General features: G+C 40.3%; 1 protein-coding gene across 1 annotated transcript in view; it reads right to left on the bottom strand.

Annotated features, from left to right (window-relative positions):
• Positions 1-18,568, bottom strand: part of swt1 (SWT1 RNA endoribonuclease homolog) — a 51,451-nt gene extending 32,883 nt beyond the window's left edge. Inside the window, exons 1-13 of the mRNA XM_034179594.1 lie at positions 18,438-18,568; positions 17,320-17,398; positions 16,519-16,592; positions 10,767-10,845; positions 10,349-10,422; positions 8,653-10,120; positions 8,438-8,567; positions 6,878-6,979; positions 5,408-5,599; positions 4,809-4,902; positions 4,144-4,373; positions 2,588-2,736; positions 1,633-1,771 (exon numbers count right to left, since the gene is read on the bottom strand). Of these exons, the coding sequence (XP_034035485.1) occupies positions 1,633-1,771; positions 2,588-2,736; positions 4,144-4,373; positions 4,809-4,902; positions 5,408-5,599; positions 6,878-6,979; positions 8,438-8,567; positions 8,653-10,120; positions 10,349-10,422; positions 10,767-10,845; positions 16,519-16,592; positions 17,320-17,394 (2,806 nt within the window). The 5' untranslated portion in view covers positions 17,395-17,398; positions 18,438-18,568. The remainder of the gene's footprint in view (positions 1-1,632; positions 1,772-2,587; positions 2,737-4,143; positions 4,374-4,808; positions 4,903-5,407; positions 5,600-6,877; positions 6,980-8,437; positions 8,568-8,652; positions 10,121-10,348; positions 10,423-10,766; positions 10,846-16,518; positions 16,593-17,319; positions 17,399-18,437) is intronic.
• Positions 18,569-21,305: the final 2,737 nt, after the last annotated feature.

Below are 21,305 nucleotides of genomic sequence, written 5' to 3'. Positions count from 1 at the left end.
ACATATATATATACATATATATATATATATATATATATATATATATATATATATATATATATATGTTGTCGGGGGCTTTGTGCTCCCTGTAGGGTCTCCCAAGGCAAACAGGTCGTAGGTGACGGGTCAGACTAAGGGCAGTTCAGAACCTCCATGACCAGTAAAAAAATCAAGGACCGAGATGTCGCCCGGTATGTCGGAGCCGGGGTCCCACCCCGGAGCCAGGCCTGGGGTTGGGGCTCGCACATGAGCGCCTGGTGGTCAGGCCTTAGCCCATGCCCGAAAGAGCGACGTGGGCCCGCCCTCCTGTGGGTTCACCATTTGCAGCAGGGGCCATGGGGGTCGGGTGCAGAGAGGATTGGGTGGCGGTCAAGGGCGGGTGGCCCGGCGGCCCGGTCCATGCTCACAGCCCCTGGCTGTTGGGACGTGGAATGTCACCTCCGGACAAAAGTGGAAAAATATCATCCAGATTGTTACCAGCACAAAGTTCAAAAGCCAGCATCTGTGATGGTATGGGGGTGTGGGCAGCTTAGACATCTGTGATGGCACCATCAATGCTGAAAGGTACATCCAGGTTTTCGAGCAACACATGCTGCCATCCAAGCAACGTCTTTTTCAGGGACGTTCCTGCTTATTTCAGAAAGACAATGCCAAGCCACATTCTGTACGTGTTACAATAGCGTGGCTTCGTAGTAAAAGAGTGAGGGCACTAGACTGGCCTGCCTGCAGTCCAGACCTGTCACCCACTGAAAATGTGTGGTGCATTATGAAGCGCAAAATACGACAATGGAGACCCTGGTCTGTTGAACAACTGAAGTCATAGATCAAGCAAGAATGGGAAAGAATTCCACCTGCAAAGCTTCAACAATTAGTGTCCTCAGTTCCCAAACACTTATTGAGTGTTGTTAGAAGGAAAGGTGATGTAACACAGTGGTAAACATACCACTGTCCCAGCTTTTTTGAAACGTGTTGCAGGCATCCATTTCAAAATGAGCAAATATTTGCACAAAAACAATAAAGTTTATCAGTTTGAACATTAAATATCTTGTCTTTGTGGTGTATTCAATTGAATATAGGTTGAAGAGGATTTGCAAATCATTGTATTCAGTTTTTATTTACATTTTACACAACGTCCCAACTTTATTGGAATTGGGGTTGTAAATGTAAGTGACCAGAACCAACAAATATGAGCCGCAACATTGACCTACACCAGGGGTCACCAACCCTTCTCCTGGAGGTCACCCACCAGGCTTATTTTGAATGGGTACCTGCTGCAACCACTGCTGATTAGTCAAGTATGGTGTTTTCCACCACCCGATTGGTTGAGCACACCTGGTTTAGTTAATTACCAGTGGATGGAGCAGAGAGAACTGGAAGACATGCAGGGCAGGTGATCTCCAGGAGAAGGCTTGGTGATCACGACCTACATTAACAAATCATATTTGCATATCTGTCTTTCCTCTACCATTTATGAAGCATTTATCCATTAATTTTTCAAAATAATAAATCCGTTTATCCATCAAGCCATTACCAATAGGAGAATATAAGTCTCCTTCCTTCCTGTGACCTGTATTTCTCAAGAACTTTAAACACCATCAAACAACCAGCTGTGCTGGTGAACAATGTTCATACCTGAAGTGAAGAATTCAGTGAGATTTAAAACAATCTGAAGCATGTTCCGTGGTACAATTTGGCCAAAGACGGCAATCCAGTGCTTTTTCAAACAGTGTAGTATATCCCGAAGAGTCCAGGGTGGTTTTACACAAACAATCTGTTTAGAGAAGTGGAAGAAAAAACACAGCATGATATTACAATACAGATATATATGATACACAAACTCAGACATGTTCACCAACCGTATAAAATAAACACTAAGAAATGTCACATTTCAAAATTGTCAAAGATGTAAGTCTAAACTGTGGCCTAGAAATCTGATCTTGACTTTCTCTGAAATAAACATAATCATAAATCATTTGATTCATATTATTTAAAAAATGTACAAACTGTACATAAAATTACTCATCATAAGTTTAAGTCAAGTCTGGGAGCTTGTGTTGGCGCAGCGCTTCACCGTATCCAAAAGCCACAGAACCACCTTGGGTCATGGATGCAAACCACCAGGGCAGACAACTGGCCCATCCCCACATCTCTAAAATAACCTTCTATGTGCCACAGCCAGGCCAAATGTGGGCGTCCCTACGGCCTCCTCCAGCTACTGACATCCTCAACACGCATCTGCGTGCTAGTTCATACACAGAGAAACACACGTCACGGCCAAAATGTTGGTGCTGACATGCCCTCACAATGCAATTAATATCATTTGCATCATAGGTTACAAAACTGAAATAGTAAAACTGAAAAACACTGAATACAAACTAAGATTTAAATACATTTAATCAAAATGATTGACAATGAAACTGAAAATTGGATGTGCAACCCAACTTAATGTTCCAAAACAAAGCGATTAAAATCTTGTAACAAAAAAATAAAAACAAAAAAAATTTATAACAGAAATTGTATTTAAAATTATAAACATTAAGATGCACTGAAGATGCTTAAAAAGTATCTTTTCAAAGGTCAATTTTACCTCTAACCAAAGGTCCTCATAAGCAGTCTTCATCTCAGCCTCAAGAACCTTAGACAGTACATCATGCAGGCAGTTTTGGAGTTCCGACAGACACAGGCTGAGCTCCCAGCTCGTCTTCTCATTTGCTTCTTCATGCAGTCGCATGTTTTCTTTAACATTTAAACAGACAAACAAATGTAATGAATAAATCCATAAAATGTACACACAAAGTGAGACAGACGTTTACATGGAAACATACAGATACAATGTCTGTGTACAAAGTGTGCGCTGGTGGACAGAGAGTAGAATCCTATGACCGAATGATAGACAGCGCATGTAGAGACTGGTCCATAAGTATTTGGGCAGATTTTTTTTTTTTTTGTAATTTCCCTTCTGTACACCCCCACAATGGAGCTGAAATCGAACAATCGAGATGTAAATGAAAAGGTGACTTTGCGTTTTAATTCAAGCTGTGTAACAAAATATTGCATCAACCATTTTGGAATGACACACATTATGCACAGTCTCTCTGTTTTTAGAAGCCACTAAAATACCAAAAACAACTCTGTAGGAGTTATATGCTTCTGTGGCTTCTGTTTTTTTGTTTATTTTCGCTTTGTACTCCAACAGTTTCTTCAATCACAGGCACATATGTTTATAACACATTCAGAGTTGTCATGGTTGTCTTCCCTCATGAGTCTTCTTCTCATATGGTTACTCTGCGTTTGAGCACTGCCTATTCCATACAGATTTATCATATAGTCATGATGTTGTTCTGCTCCATTCAGGGTCGCCAAAGCAGATCTAGCATGGACCCACATGGGGATTTAGCACACGTTTTTCACCAGATGCCCTTCCTGACACAACTCCAGTTTCACCTGGAGAGACAGACACAGCCCCTTGTCTTCCTAAGAGGTCCCCCATCCAAGTACTGACCAGGAACCACTGTTTAGTTTCTGAGACCTGAAGGGATCAGGCTTACACAGAGGAAAATTGCTGCTTTTACCATACAGAGTACTGTCTGTATTTCTTAATGACTTATGTAATAAAGTCTGAACATATTCAGTGACTTGGAAACGTTCGCACATCCACACATCACTAGTGTACAGAAAAACTGCATGTAAAAGTGATAATGTGCATTAACAATAATCCTTTAGTTTGCCCATAACTTATGGCCTTTGATAATGGGGGGTGCTGTGTATAAACGTGGCTGTAACTGCTAAATGGAATGGTTGTGCTGGCGTACACAGGCAAAATGACAAAAAAAAAAAAAAAAAAAAAAAAAAAGTGTCCCTGTCCAAATACTTATGGACTTGACTGTATTTTGACAGCTTCTTCCAACTTTTTACAAATATACAGTTGGCCATTTTGTAAAACAAGCCAACCAATGGCCTTAGGCAAAGTGTACTTTCTCATTAATTTAGATCCCCACCTTTTTAGAAAAACTAAATTTGACACTTAACTTGGAGTTGAAGTCAAGTAAAACAAACAAAAAAGTGTGAACACTACATATATATGCTGTGATCTGCAGGTAATTCTCTGTTTTTGGATGACGGAAACATGAATCCCTGGCTTACCGTTCCCTATGTGACCCAGAGAAAGCTGTGTGCTGTCTTGAAAGTGGGATGTGACCGGCGTACTACCCCTGCTCAGCGATGACACAGACACCTGAAAGCCACAGTGAGGCAGTACGGTAGTGTGTGGAGAGAGGCCACATCCGGCTTTTCCAACCTCTCCCACTAAATCGTCCTTACTGAGGGCCTTCACCCCACTCAGGAGGGCCTTACTGCAAAGGTTCTTGTCATTACTACACAAGAAAGCGGGGAAGAAAACACTAATGACAAAAAAATCATCAATTCACAAATATTTCCAAAACACACAGGCAGTGCGAGAAGCTGTCTAATGCTGTTAATATTTCACATTATTTCATTCTTTGAACAAGCAAAACTATCACTGTTGGACACTGAAAGTAGGTTAATAAAAAAAAATCTGATTATTCAAAGGTCAATTATGCGAGCAAAAAATTCCTAAACTCGGAATTCCTGGCTCAGCATTTCTATTCTGGCCCAGATATTCTGGCTGTCTGCCTCTTTCTCTCTGCCCATCTGGGACTATCTGGATGGAACCACTCACAGTCACATGCATGTGTATTATTTGAAAAGGACACACACACACACACACACACACACGTGTGCACACACTGCAGTGGCAGCAGCACACTGTTGGGGGAGGGGAAACTCACGTGCACAAGATGAGAGCGCACTCTGGGTACAAACGCTGGTACTGCAGACAGCACTGCAGCACCCTGTCATCATTATTCTCAACATTCAGGCCATCTGCCGATAACAGACGAACAGACACAAGAGTGACTGCAAGAAACACGAACTTCAGGAAGAAAAACAAAACAAGTGTAAGTATTACGACCAAGCGCAGACACAAAGACCACAAGAGGGAGCTTTCAGCCTGTTTCAAGTTGCATTTTGTGGCAAAAAAGAGAAAAGGCTATTTGTTCTTGAATGCTGATCATGTTTTCTGCTGAATAAATTGTGCTTGCTCTGCTGAGAAATGGCGTCCCACCAGTCTACTGTTAAAACATTTTGCTTGAGTATAGTAAATCAGTTAACCTCATGTTGGGAGCTGCCTGCCCTGGAGACACAATAATGCTGAACACAAACAGAACAAAAAGCCAGTGGCACAGCACAGAAACGTGACACAGTAATATCATTTCAAACCTTTGGATTCAACCCACACTGTTTCAACTGTGGCTCAAAGTTTCTGTCCCTTGTGGCAAATAATTAAAGCCCAAAGAATCTGAGATATCTTCCTCTGATCAGCACTCACCGCTGCTCTCAGAGGCCTGCTGCATCGACTGGCCCCAGAGGTGCGGGTCCTGTTGTTTCAAAGAGTTGTAAATAAATGAGATGGCAGGGGTGGCCAAGTGGGCCACAGAACCTGAAATGTTTTTCGCCCTTTTTAAGGAATCCAGCTCCTGTAGCACCACCCAAGGAATGAGGACAATTGGGAAGCCCAATGCTTTAAATGAACACAAAAGTGGAAATGAGATGACATTCCATGACAATGCATACTTACAAGCAATAACTACTACTATATATACTCAACAAAAATATAAACGCAACACTTTTGGTTTTGCTCCCATTTTGTATGAGATGAACTCAAAGATCTAAAACTTTTTCCACATACACAATATCACCATTTCCCTCAAATATTGTTCACAAACCAGTCGAAATCTGCGATAGTGAGCACTTCTCCTTTGCTGAAATAATCCATCCCACCTCACAGGTGTGCCATACCAAGATGCTGATTAGACACCATGATTAGTGCACAGGTGTGCCTTAGACTGCCCACAATAAAAGGCCACTCTGAAAGGTGCAGTTTTGTTTTATTGGGGGGGGATACCAGTCAGTATCTGGTGTGACCACCATTTGCCTCATGCAGTGCAACACATCTCCTTCGCATCATCCGTGAAGAGAACACCTCTCCAATGTGCCAAACGCCAGCGAATGTGAGCATTTGCCCACTCAAGTCGGTTACGACGACGAACTGGAGTCAGGTGGAGACACCGATGAGGACGCCGAGCATGCAGATGAGCTTCCCTGAGACGGTTTCTGACAGTTTGTGCAGAAATTCTTTGGTTATGCAAACCGATTGTTTCAGCAGCTGTCCGAGTGGCTGGTCTCAGACGATCTTGGAGGTGAACATGCTGGATGTGGAGGTCCTGGGCTGGTGTGGTTACACGTGGTCTGCGGTTGTGAGGCTGGTTGGATGTACTGCCAAATTCTCTGAAACGACTTTGGAGATGGCTTATGGTAGAGAAATGAACATTCAATACACGAGCAACAGCTCTGGTTGACATTCCTGCTGTCAGCATGCCAATTGCACGCTCCCTCAAATCTTGCAACATCTGTGGCATTGTGCTGTGTGATAAAACTGCACCTTTCAGAGTGGCCTTTTATTGTGGGCAGTCTAAGGCACACCTGTGCACTAATCATGGTGTCTAATCAGCATCTTGGTATGGCACACCTGTGAGGTGGGATGGATTATCTCAGCAAAGGAGAAGTGGTCACTATGACAGATTTCGACTGGTTTGTGAACAATATTTGAGGGAAATGGTGATATTGTGTATGTGGAAAAAGTTTTAGATCTTTGAGTTCATCTCATACAAAATGGGAGCAAAACCAAAAGTGTTGCATTTATATTTTTGTTGAGTGTAGATCACAACTCAAAAAATAAAGTGCCAAACATGGATACTTTAAATCACTGCACAAAAAATAATGAATTCAAAGTGAAGACCTCCAAGTCCGTGCCCTTTGATGGTTTTCACATAATCGAGGTGACTGAGGAGAACGTTGGTGTCCAGGACAAGAAGTAAACCCTGCTGAAGGGGTTTTTTAGCTGCAAAAAGACACAATTTAATATATGTTAAACTGTTGTGGTTAATAAAAACCTTATAGTCATTCTTGCAATTATGATGGAAATGCAGCTAATAAAAATGTTTTGGCAGCGTTGGAATAAGCTGAACACAAAAATGGATGCTGACAATTTTAATTTCATAAATGTATAGTTTTTAAATGGGGTGTCATCAAACCTGATTTTTGTTCATTTTGTATTCAATTGGTTTATTACCACATCAAAAAGTTCCATAAGTACGATTCAAATTGAGAAAAAAGACATTGTTCAAATAATATTTTGACTGTGAATGTGAATGAAAATGGGACGAGCCATATGCTGGATTGTACAGAAGTGTGTGATTGTGGAGAAGAGAACGTTAGTGTGAATACAACTTTCCTACTAACAGAAGATGAAGACAAATGCGATAATGAGAAACAATGTGCCTCAAAACGTCTAATAACGGACACAAGGTGCAAGAAAAACATTATCACAATAACAATTAGACTCAAATTTAGTGGTACTGAAAGACTATGCGAAGAAATAAACATAACAAAAAAATTTGAGTATGTTTTTGTCCTTTAAAAAAAAAAAAAAAAAAAAACTTAAAGAATGAATCAACCCTTTTTCAGAAATACACTAAAACCCTTCAGAAACACTGGCAACAAACAATTTTTTTGGCCACTAAGAGATTCGATCCAACATTATTTTTTTAAATTTACCTTGACCGATGGATTATGACAATTCAGAGTCAAAATAAAATGTGGGGTTACCATTTGATTTAAAAGTAATCAGACCCTGACTGAAAAATTCAATGTGAGTCAAGCATCTTCAATTTGTTTATTTCTGTATTTTTTTTAAATCGGTGCACTTTATTTCAGAAAACTTTAGATTTAACACAATTTTGTAGTACATTAAGTGGCAGCATGGTGGCTTAGTGGTTAGCGCGGGTGCTTCACAGCAAGAAGGTCATGGGACCGATTCCCACCTGTGGCCTTTCTGTGTGGAGTTTGCATGTTCTCCCCGTGTTTGCGTGGGTTCTCTCCTGGTGCTCCGGCTTCCTCCAACATCCAAAGGCATGCAGGTTAGCTGAATTGGAAACTTTAAATTGTCTGTAGGTGTGTGTAAGGGTGTGACTTTGTTTATTTGTGTATGTGTGGCCGTGCGGCAGACTGGCGTCCTGCTCAGGGTGTACCCCACCTCATACCCCATGACTGCTGGGATAGGCTCCAGCACCCCGTAACCCTTCACTGGAGTAAGCAGTTGAAGATGAGTGAGTGAGTGAGTGATGAGTGAGCACATTAGGTTTCAAATAAGGCAAATTACAATTATGGCAAATATGAACTTTGAAAAGCTTCAACTTAGAGCCTCCATTTGGAGAATTAAGGATCATATGCTTCTATTTCTGATGCCTGTTGAAACCATCATGTCTATGAAATTTACCGACTAGTATACAAAACTCACTGAGAGAGTCTGTAGCGCCCTCTGCTGGAGGATCGATATCCATACAGGTTAGTTCTCCATAGCTCTCCTTCAGATTCACCTCCAGTCTTTTTTCACAGCGGGCCAGGTGAAGCTCTTCGGCCACCTGCATCTGCAGTACAACATAATCACCCGTCAGCCCTTATGAACATAAAATCTAACGTTCATCAAACCAGATGACTGAGCCTCTCAATTACCTCATGATGCCATGGCAAAGTGTTGGTGTTGCACTGGGATGGATCCTGATCTGATAAAGATGACCTCCAGTCTTGTCTTTCTGTAGAAGCACTGGGTGCAAAATCTGAAGAATGTTGAACATGTGGTACAATTCCCCTTGCAGAGTTGTCCACTGAGGCTCCAGAATCTGATTGTTCAGTCGCATGTTTGACATGTTTGTTTGTAGAAACACTTTGTTTACTGCTCACTGGGCGAGAACATGACCATGGCCGAGGCTTTTTTGCCATCTTAAATGTCAGCGGCACAGTTGGTGAATAGCTGGGTATCTTTTGTGGTGCTGATGTGGCATCTTCTGGGACTCGAGTGAAACGATTTAAGAGACTTGCCGTGCTATCTGAGGTAGTGGGCGTTTCTAAAGTACCAGTCGGCTCTGTGGCAGTGCTGCAGGGTATTTTGGATGTTGCCCATGGACTTGTTATGGCTATCACATTTTCTTGATGCTCCTTTTTCTTTTCCATTGGAGATTCTTTTGCGTAAGACAAGCTCCTCCCTGTTTCCTTGGACTTTATAATACTGCTGTTTTTTTCGGCAATGCTGCAGGGTATTTTAGTAATGGTACATGGACTTGGTGTGACTTTCACATTTTCTTGATGCTCCCTTTTTTGCTCCCTTGGAGATTCTTTGGAGTAAGAGGCGTGCCTCCCTGTTCCCTTGGACTTTATTATACTGCTGTCTTTTTCAGCAGTGCTGTAGGGTATTTTGGATGTTGTACATGGATGTGTTTTTGTTTTCATATTTTCTTGATGCTCCCTTTTTTGCTCCCTTGGAGATTCTTTGGAGTAAGAGGCACGCGTCCCTGTTTCCTTGGACTTTTTTATACTGCTGTCTTTTTCAGCAGTGCTGTAGGGTATTTTGGATGTTGTACATGGATGTGTTTTGGTTTTCACATTTTCTTGATGCTCCCTCTTCTTCTCCCTTAGAGATTCTTTTGGGTGAGAAGAGATCTTACCCATTTCCCTCGACTTTATCATATTGCTGTCTTTTTTGGCCCTCCTTGGTTCCTCAGTTCTGCCTGACCTCTTAACTGAAGTCTGTCTGTGGTCCTTCTGTTTATCTGAATCCAAACTTATTCTGTCATTCTTTGATCTAGAATGACTCCTTGGAGATGACTGTTTTTTGGTCTTTTCTGTCACTGTACCTATATTGCCAGTTCTTTGGTGTTTTGAGGATCCTGTTGCCACAGTATGCCTTGCACTGACATTAGTATCTTTCTCTGATATGTACACATTTCCCTTGCCAGAACAATTATCCATGTGGGAAGGCACAAAGACAGTTTCTGTTTTGGTAGATTCTTCTTTCTTACAAGCAAGTTTTTTGTCAATTGGTTGCACTTTTGTCAGCTTGTAGACAGGTTTTTTGATGAGTCGGTCACTTCGAGAACCATCTTTACCAGGGAGTGAAGCAGAAATTCCTGGTTTTTCTGCAGATCTACATTTAGAAAAACAGAGATAATCTCAAAGATAGATTACAGCAATGTTCAGTGTAAGAAGGACCCTGTAAATCCTCTTAATTCAGTTCATTAACATAACACCAAATCATGTGTCACTTCAAAGTCCTATATACAAGTAAGGACCTTACCTACCTCATGTGGAAGTCCACTGGCGACAAGTCTTACTTTCATTATATCTTCGTTTAATAATGATCATTCATTCCTACCTCTCCTGGCTCTTTTCATGGTGCCTCTTCTTAGCTCCTTTTTGATGACTTGTAACATCTTTTTCATGGGATGCCTGAAATTAAAATCAAGCATTTTCTTAAAGACCCCATTGCAGTGAGAGTAGGAAGTAGGTTGTGATGAACCATGAGAGGTGGAAGTATGAACTAGAAATAACAAGAATGAAAGTAATTTCAAGCACGATTGGGCATATGTGGACTGTGGCACTGTAACAAATAGAGGTAATGAAAGTAGGTGGTTTTAAACACTTGGAAATGACGGTCCAAACTAATGCAGAATGTGTCAGAAACGTGAAGAAGAGGGTGGAGCAGGTGGAGAAGGGTTAAGTGCTGAGGTGACATCTAAAGAAGAAGAAGGCTGTGACCACAAAATTGACAATAACATCAACACTCTCCTTACCTTCTCCTTCTTACTGCCATCACTTGGAGATGAAGACAGCTTTCTGGTCTTCCTCCTTTTCCCTTTTTTTGACATTGTCCTGTGGCAGGAAGATGTAATATTCAGCTGAAGTGTTAAGTTATAAAAGAGTTCAGCACTATGTGGACGTCACGCTACGTAATCTAATTTACAGTAAAATACTGTGTTGAGCGATGTGTAGAGTCATTAACACCTTAATATTAGTGAACTTATCTGAAAATACAATTCAGAGAGCACCAAATGGAAGAAAATAAGACTTAATTACACCAGTGTGCAAACGTTCATTAACAAACAAAATAGAATTAATCGGCAGAAATGCCAGGTTCTCTGGGCCTGGTGGCTTTCTGTTTCCCAAAACATCGGCCTCTTGGCTAATAACCAGCATTAAACTGTGCTACTGCCACCAACCAGCGACTGTTGCAAGAACAGGACTGTTTGCATACCACAAAACTAGAATTCAAGAATCTCCAATCATGTTACGATATTACAAATTATGATAGACCCAGTCTTTGTTTTTTTGTTTGTTACCTCCGCCAAAGAGGTTATGTTTTCAGTCACGTCCGTTTGTTTGTTGGTTTGTAAGCAGGATTACTCAAAAAATCCTCAACGGATTTCAATGAAATTTTTACCAGGGGTGCATCTTGCCCTAACTTATAAGACATTAAATTTTGGTAATGATCCGAATCTCTTTATAAATACATCTGCTGAAGATCTAAGGGTTTAACCACTGAATCTGAAACATGACGGTAGATGCGTGAAATGACGTGGAATAAGTCTCTTTGCCAAAGGGTATTCCATGTGACATCAGTGACCTTATGGCCATGGCGGAGGTTTGCGCTCTCCGAGAGCTTCTAGTTTGTTTTTGTTTTAAGATTTAAGTTACAAAAATCATTTTCGTTGGCATCACTAGAATTTCAGTTTTAATTTTATTAGCCTTTAAATAAGGGCTAATAATCAATCAATCAATCAATCAATTTTTTTATATAGCGCCAAATCACAACAAACAGTTGCCCCAAGGCGCTTTATATTGTAAGGCAAGGCCATACAATAATTATGTAAAACTCCAACGGTCAAAACGACCCCCTGTGAGCAAGCACTTGGCTACAGTGGGAAGGAAAAACTCCCTTTTAACAGGAAGAAACCTCCAGCAGAACCAGGCTCAGGGAGGGGCAGTCTTCTGCTGGGACTGGTTGGGGCTGAGGGAGAGAACCAGGAAAAAGACATGCTGTGGAGGGGAGCAGAGATCGATCATTATTGATTAAATGCAGAGTGGTGCATACAGAGCAAAAAGAGAAAGAAACAGTGCATCATGGGAACCCCCCAGCAGTCTACGTCTATAGCAGCATAACTAAGAGATGGTTCAGGGTCACCTGATCCAGCCCTAACTATAAGCTTTAGCAAAAAGGAAAGTTTTAAGCCTAATCTTAAAAGTAGAGAGGGTGTCTGTCTCCCTGATCTGAATTGGGAGCTGGTTCCACAGGAGAGGAGCCTGAAAGCTGAAGGCTCTGCCTCCCATTCTACTCTTACAAACCCTAGGAACTACAAGTAAGCCTGCAGTCTGAGAGCGAAGCGCTCTATTGGGGTGATATGGTACTACGAGGTCCCTAAGATAAGATGGGACCTGATTATTCAAAACCTTATAAGTAAGAAGAAGAATTTTAAATTCTATTCTAGAATTAACAGGAAGCCAATGAAGAGAGGCCAATATGGGTGAGATATGCTCTCTCCTTCTAGTCCCCGTCAGTACTCTAGCTGCAGCATTTTGAATTAACTGAAGGCTTTTTAGGGAACTTTTAGGACAACCTGATAATAATGAATTACAATAGTCCAGCCTAGAGGAAATAAATGCATGAATTAGTTTTTCAGCATCACTCTGAGACAAGACCTTTCTGATTTTAAAGATATTGCGTAAATGCAAAAAAGCAGTCCTACATATTTGTTTAATATGCGCTTTGAATGACATATCCTGATCAAAAATGACTCCAAGATTTCTCACAGTATTACTAGAGGTCAGGGTAATGCCATCCAGAGTAAGGATCTGGTTAGACACCATGTTTCTAAGATTTGTGGGGCCAAGTACAATAACTTCAGTTTTATCTGAGTTTAAAAGCAGGAAATTAGAGGTCATCCATGTCTTTATGTCTGTAAGACAATCCTGCAGTTTAGCTAATTGGTGTGTGTCCTCTGGCTTCATGGATAGATAAAGCTGGGTATCATCTGCGTAACAATGAAAATTTAAGCAATACCGTCTAATAATACTGCCTAAGGGAAGCATGTATAAAGTGAATAAAATTGGTCCTAGCACAGAACCTTGTGGAACTCCATAATTAACTTTAGTCTGTGAAGAAGATTCCCCATTTACATGAACAAATTGTAATCTATTAGACAAATATGATTCAAACCACCGCAGCGCAGTGCCTTTAATACCTATGGCATATCAGTGGCGGGCACAGCTAACCAAAAAGTTAACTTGGATAACAGATAATCAGCTAACTGAAAAGTTATATTTTATAAAGCTAAACCGAAAAACCAAGCAAAAATTTATCAGAAGCTACAGCTAACTGATAACTGATAACTTCCAGCATTGTCTCCGGTACACTTGCAACTACTAACAAGCTGATTTTGAGTTTTAACACCACAATCACTTCTGGTACCATCAAAGGCGACCACAGACCCAAACAATGAGTCAGCACTTCTGTCTTTAAGTCAGCACTTCTGTCTTTGAGCGCCCTGCCCACTTCACTGCTGGAAGCTATGTAGTAAACAGGAGCTTCCAGCAGTGAAGCAGGTGAGAGGAGCAGCAAAGCTTAATTTTCTACTCAATAGCAGTGTTGCCGTGAGGCGGACGTCTTGGAAAATAAAGCAGTCCTGACTTATGTTCTGATTTATAAATAAATTAATACTGATAGAATAACTCCATTAATGTCAATTTTGTCATTTGGACAAAGTTAAAATATAACATATATCTTTTCATTTTAAATAATGCACTAATTCTGAAGTTTTGTAACAAACACAGACAGCTTCCAAAGGGATTATGGGTAAAATGTGCCTCCGCTAACACTGATTGGTTGACTCATTCATTCTAAGTAAAAACCAACACGTTAATGAGAGGTGTGTGTGTTGGTGTCTACATATAAATGTGCTTTTGTAAAATATGCCTTTTGTTATTTGTAAAAAAAAAAAAAAAAAACATTAGCAAAAAGCCAAAAAGTCAAGTTGTTATTTGACAACCGTCTGATATAAGCGGGGTCAAAATAAATAGAACACTGCCATCTACTGGCGTCCAGACGCTCATACTGCCATGAACACGACTGACCAGTAGATGGCAGTAGAGACTGTGAAAACTTGCCAAAACAAAATTCCAGGTAATCCGTGTCTGTTACGTTTAAGATGCGTGGAATTTAATAAACGCAAAGTGAATTTCAGACATATATATGACTCTGGAACAAAAACGACAGACAGTGTTTGACATAAGCAGGACTCTAAAGGGGAAACAGGAATCGATTGCAATGATTCCAACTGAAAATAATGGAGAAGCAACCTGGGCTTCTTATGGCATTTTTACATAAAACAAACACAATAACAATGTCTATAAACCCAGAGAATATATTCATTCATTCGTGAATGTACTGAGATTACCCATAATGCACCAGGACACAGCATGTCCACACTAAAACCTTCAAAATTAGTGCATTGCTTTAAAACTAAAACATATATCTGATATTTTCACTTTATAAAACTTCAGACATGACATTAATTTAAATAACTTGTCCGAAATTAGTTTGGTTAAATTTTAACCATAAGTTAAAACTGTATGCCTCTGGATGACTTGGGTGATATTGCCAGCGTATCAGTATGGGGTGAAAAGAAATGAGCTTTTTTCTTTTCTGTGACCAGTTCTCTTTGGCCTGTGGAGGATAGAGCAGTTTCTTCTGGAACCAGCTCTCCTCTGTTTACAGAGGATAGGACTGCAGTGCACATCCACTACAAAATGTTTAACAGGTAGGTACTCAACTGATTTTAAACTTAATAAATGTTTGTAGCTGTAAAGCTTTGTTTGCCACGCCTCCAAAAATATGTTAGCGGCCTAAAAATTATCGGACCAAAAGTTATAGGAAGATAATTGGTCCGATGATGGTTTTCAAAGTTATCTGAAAAGCTAATCCGATAATGAAAACATTAGCTTCAATAATTAGCAGTTAGCGGATTAGTGGAACTGTGCCCACTACTGGGATTCATAATATGATATTACCAATATGATCAAAATTAGCACTGTCTGGAGAAAATTCATAATTACTTTCCCTGAAAGGAAAACATTTCAAATAAACAGATGGCCTTGAACTACATTTTGGTAGCCACACATACAGATTATGATAGCGACATCACAGATCACACGGGGGCTTCCCCCGACTTGCAGGAGGATTGCTGGGATGCGCACGGCAGCAGCCAATCAGAGTAGAGAAAGGCACAGTGATGTCAGCTGGCTGCTTGCATGAACAAATTAAACCAAGACACAGACAATGCTCCGAAACAGCTTATTTCTGTATAAATCTGTTTCTCGTATGTTATGTAAAAGTTGGCGAGAAATCAACACTTCTAAATCTAAAAACGCTGTTTTTGAAACCAGATAACACCTCTGAAGTGATTTACAAGACGCCTTGAATGTTAGCATGCATTCCCCATCTATGTGCATCATGCAAGGTCAAAGGTCATTTTCAGTAATTTCAAAACCTCATCTATGCATACACGCACTTCCTCCTGCAGATGACATTAAAAGGAAAATAAAATATTTGTTATGAAACTCCCCTCAGATAAATATGTTCTCTTCATTAAAAAGAGCTGTAATTTTGCAGCACGTTTCAAAAATAAGCAGACATTATAATGCCTGGATTTCAGTAAAGACTAGAGCACCGCGCTCATAGAGCACAAACCTCCACCAACAATAGTTTCCAATTCCACAAATTTTTATCTTGGAAAAAGTTTTCATGGTCAAAGTCCTGTTAGAAGTGGCTTTTCATAAGCTAAAATGTAATACAAAAAATAGGCCAAAAGGGCTTTTCAATCTGCTAAATCCGCAATACGGAGCAGATGCGGATCAAACTTAGTCTATTCATTGAGAGTGCCCGTTTGCACCTCATTGTCACAAATGAGAGTGTACGTCTAAAAAAGATAACATACTACATAACGCTCTCAAATATGAAACAAATTTGGTCCTTTTTTTGACAGTTACGAATTTTTGAAAAGTCCCTCAGTGTTAAAGATAGGGATTTCTCCAATTTTCCTAAGTTTTTCCTGACTTTGCCCTTTGACCTATGTCCTTGAAAATTAAATCAGATCTTGCCTATCAGGATATGAATCTTTGGTAAAAATTTCATAACAATATATTAAAAATTGTGGGCTCCAGGCTGTTCACAAACAAACAGAAAAGGGCAATAACATAACCTTCTCTAACTTCGTTGGCAGAGGTAACTAAATTTTGTCCATTTTGTGAAATTTGAAAGGCCACACAGCTTTAAATTCATAAATCCTTATCTGTCAGTTGGGGAAGATAAAGTTCCAGTCAGGTATGCAACCTGCAAGTACAATTAATTGAGTTCATTTATATAATGCTAAATCACAGGTCACCTCAAACCATGATACATAAGTGAAGACCTCACCTACCCCACAAGCAAGAAGACTGGTGGCATTCTTACTTTCATTACATTCTCGATTAATAATTTTGGCTCATTCTTACCTCTCCTGGCTCTTTTCACGGTGCCTCTTCTTAGCTTTTTTTCGATGACTGGTGACATCTTTTTCCCGGGAAAGCTGAAACAAAAATCAAGGCATTTCTTAAAGACCATAATGTAGTGAGAGTAAAAATCAGGATGTGATGAACCTAGAAAGGCGGAGGTACTCTCTGGAAAGAAGGAGAATGAAAGACTTTGGGAGCAAAACTGAATAGATGTGTGTGAATAAGAAGGACCATGGTGAAATTGTGACATTACAAGGAGTAGATGCAGGGAAAATAAAGGACATTAAATACTTGGGGCCAGCTGTTCAAAGTACTGGAGTGTGTGGGAGAGAAGTGGCAGGAGCAGGTTGTGATAGAAGTGTATCTACAAGAGTGAAAGCAAAAGTTTAGAAAATGGTAGTGAAACTACCAGCTATGAAGAGACTAGACAGCAATGAAATATAGCTTTGAGGTGGTGGCACTAACAAAAACACAGGAAGAGAACGTGGAGGTGAGGAAGTGGAAGATACTGTAATTTTCCTTCAGAGTGTTAGATTAGAAATAAGCATGGTAGTGGGACAGTGCAGGTCAGGCACCTCGGAGACAAAGATGGTATATCAGGAAAAAGATGCTGAGGATGGAGCTGCCAGACAAGACGAATGCCAAAAAGGATGTTCATGGATGATGTGTGAGCAGGTGGTTGATGTGACAGAACATAGAGAGGACAGGGTGAAATGTCAGGGATGGTCTGCTGTGGAGCCACTGGATGAAACAAGAAGACTGTTACCACAAAACTGATGACACTAACAATCTTGTTCTTACCTTTGCCCAATCATTGCCATCAATTGAAGATGAAGACACCCTTCTGCTCTTCCTCCTTTTCCCCGTTTTAGACATTGTCCTGTGGCAGACAGATGTAGACTTTTGCTGTGCTATTTTCATTTTAATTTCTTTGGTAACATACAAACAACTACAAGAAAATGTCCTACATAAAAAATACTATGTATATATTCATTTTCTGCTGCTTATCCAGGTCTGGCAGCTTACACTTCCCTATCCTCAGCAAAGCTCTCATCTCCCCCCGGGGGATCCCAAGGCACTCCCAAGCCAGCTGGGAGATCCTGATAGCAGCATGTCCTGGGTCTTCCCAAGGGCCTCTTCACAGTCGGATGTGCCTGGAATACTTCCAGAGGGAAACAACCACGTGGTACCCTCAACATATGCCCAAACCACCTTAACTGGCTCCTTTCAATGTGTAGGAGCAGTGGATTTACTCCCAAGTGCCTCCTAAACATCTGAACTTCTCATCCTGCACCTGAGTGTAATCGCAGACACTCAACAGAGGAACTCCAATACCACCACTTGTATCCACAATCTTGTTATTTCAGGTATGACCCAAAGCTCATACCCACTAGTAAAGATTGTAGTGCTTTATCGACTGGCAAATCGAGAACCATGCCTAATGGCTCAGAACTTTCTTTACCGCGGCAGTCCACGACAGCATCCACAGAACCAATCCATCTGGCAACCTCACGCACGACGTTACCCCACTCATGAACAAGACGACCCCGAAATACTTGAACTCTTCACCTTGGACGATAACTCCCACCAGGGAGGACAATCCACCCTTGTCCAACAGAGAACATGGTCTCACATTCCGCAGTGCTGACCCTCATCCCAGTATATATAATACCAGAGTAACACACGCTAAAAAATGCATTAGCATATTTCTATTATTGACCTAATTATTATTATTACTATTAATTCAAGAGACAGCCACTCTTTGGCACTCATTTAATGATCACGTAACAGAAATTAAACATATTTAACATTACACGTTCAACTAAATACTTTGTCAAATTGCTGTAAAATCTAATATTTAGTCATTCACGGTGTTGAACTAAATGTAGTGAACCACACTTTGCCGTTAGCTAACTTACACAGCTGTTGAAAAATGTAATTCGGAGACAAGCAAACGGAATAACGCAGACTCTACGAAATAAAATGACGGTATGGAATGCTAATTAACAGAAATAAATTTGAATTATTAGGAGAATTTTTTAAGTTCTCTGGGACCGGAAGAGTACTGTTCCCCAAAACATCCGGTATGCGCCTGACAACCAGCATGAAACTGTGATACCGCCACCTACCGACCCGGAAGGTTTGTGAACTAACCTGTTGATTGGACTTGAATGTACCACAGTAAACTGCAGGAAGATAAACCATGCACAAGCCCTGACAAGAACTATGGAATCACCACTCTTAGATGTTCAAATAGATTTGTTCTTTTAGAGTAAATAAACAAATCACATAAGTGCCAGAAATCTGTTTTTCTTCAAAAGCTGAACAATCTGACTTCATGTATATACCTCATACAAATACAATTTCATGTTTGTAATTCAAGCCATATGTCTTTCCAGAGAGATTAGTGGAAGTCAACCATGACTTGGATGAAGTATCTTTGGGCATTTCAAATGGGACAAATGCGAAACCATCAATGAGAAATGGGAACATGCACGGAAAGAGTGCAACTAGATTAATTAATTGTCCATTTTTGACCATAAGAGTTGCCAAATATCATGTGGTGAGACCAAGTAGAGAACAGTACATATTTACTGCACCGAGCAGTAAATATGTACTATTATATGTACTAAATATGTACTACACCCAGCAGTAAACCGAGCAGCCAGCCAGGAATCAACCCTTTTCTTGTTTTTTTTTTTTTTAATTAAGCACATTATGAACAACTTGACAACAAATACATCAGCAATCATATTTGAGTTCTTTATAAAAATTTAAAGCTTGCAATATTTTTTTGTGAACAATTGGCCAAAAATAATCAATAAATAAAATAATTGCAGCATACATCAATATAATGTGCAGTTATTGTTGCATCTTTGTAAAAGATTCGATGTCCATTGAACTGGGTTTAAAAAAAAATTATTATAATTGTACAGAACTCACCTCTACACTCTCCTTAACATGCACCTTCGGAACTCAAAGGTCGCACATCCCCCTCTGCTGGACTCTTTGGAACATAACACCCAAGAACTCATATTTAAGTACAGAGTGTATCCTGTAACTCATACCCCTTATGAAGACATACATACATAATGAATATCTACGACACCACAGTTATAAATCATAAAAACGCTCCTTTAAGTTTGTTGCCTTATTTGGCTTAGTTACTGGTTATATTGTACTAATAGTTATTTATCTATACAGTCAACAACAGTACATGTACATATATACTATTGTTTTCAATGTTGTTTTCCAGAAATAGCATTTGACTCTGAGACTCACTGTTCTCTCTTTTTGTTGACTATGCAGGTGCATACAACAGGCAAGCAGCTTGGTGAGAAGGCAACAACTGTTGGGGTAATTATTAGAGAATGTAAGACACAAAGGATGACTGTCAGTCTTCCTCGGTTTGGGGCTCCATGCAAGATCTCACCTCATGGCATGAAGATGATTCTGAGAAAATCCTGCAGGGCATGCAAGGTCTCTGTGTGTGTGTGTGTTAGATTAGACTACATTATATTACATTCAACAGAACTTTATTAATCCCTTGGGAAGACTCTCTCAGGGAAACTGAGGTTTCAGCAGCATTGTAGGGCAGCACACAGGGTAAGAAGCACACAGAGCATCAAAAGCGAAAGTTAAAAAAAAATTGCAAATGTAAATATAGATACACAAATATAAATATCAGACATACTGATCACTACTGGTGTACTGGCTGCTACTGCTCCTCTCCTTCCGTCCTCTGTCTTATTGTTACTCCCCCTCCCACCCCAATGTGAGCTGTTGTACAGTCTGATGGCTTGAGGGATAAAGGAATTTTTCCATCTTTGGGTCCTGCACTTGGGAAAGAGAAGTCTGGCTGAAGAGGCTCCTCTTGTCAGGATACATGGTCGAGTGGCACAGAACGTGGGTGGACACAAATGCAAACTCTCAGACGATACGTAAGATGTAATAATAAACTTTATCTCACAAACAGTCCAGGGTCTGGTACACAGAAAGGCAGTCAGCGTACCAAAGGTACAGATGAGGGCAAGGCAAAAATATGTGGTCAGGAACAGGCTGAGGTCAAAGGCATGGAGAGATACAATATCGGAGGCAAAGGCAGAAGGCAAAATCCAGATAAACAGAACAAGGTCAAAAAACACTGAGGCAAACGAGACGAGATCAGGGCTGGAATGAAGATACAAACATCAACGAGCTGGCACCGCAGTGAGGGAAGTGAGAGCTTAAATAACAGGTGATGTAACGAGGTGCACGTGTGATCGAGGGTTCTGGAAGGAGGTGTGGTCTGGTGAAACAAAGAGACGGGATGAGAATCAAGAGAGAGAGAGAATGTGAGTGAAAACAAAGCAGATCAAAAGCAAAAGGAGTCAGTGAATGAAAACCAAAGGTGAAAGTATAACGTCCCCACAGACCAACAAAAGGAAACATGAACAAAATAAAGGGCAAACTAGGAAACAGAGTGACAAACCTAAAAATAGCACAATAATAATAACACTATAAACACAACTTGAACCAAATCTGAATATGACATCACAAACACAGGAAATAAGACAGAACTGATTATAGCCCAAAGTAGAACAGAACGTGGCTGAGGTATAACTAATAACCATCACAGAAAATAAAGAAAGAACAGAAACAAAACCAGAACCTACAGCAAAACAATGGAATGACTTGAACAAATGATCACAGGAAACAATACCAAAAACAAAAAGAATACAACAAGATAATGAAACGCCATAGATACATAATAAACACAGCCGGAGAAAACATAATACAAAATGATC

This window comes from Thalassophryne amazonica, chromosome 10 (assembly GCF_902500255.1).
Source record: "Thalassophryne amazonica chromosome 10, fThaAma1.1, whole genome shotgun sequence".
NCBI classification, from domain to species: domain Eukaryota; kingdom Metazoa; phylum Chordata; class Actinopteri; order Batrachoidiformes; family Batrachoididae; genus Thalassophryne; species Thalassophryne amazonica.
The sequence above is the reverse complement of the archived record's forward strand: the minus strand, read 5'-3'. Positions and strand labels throughout refer to the sequence as shown.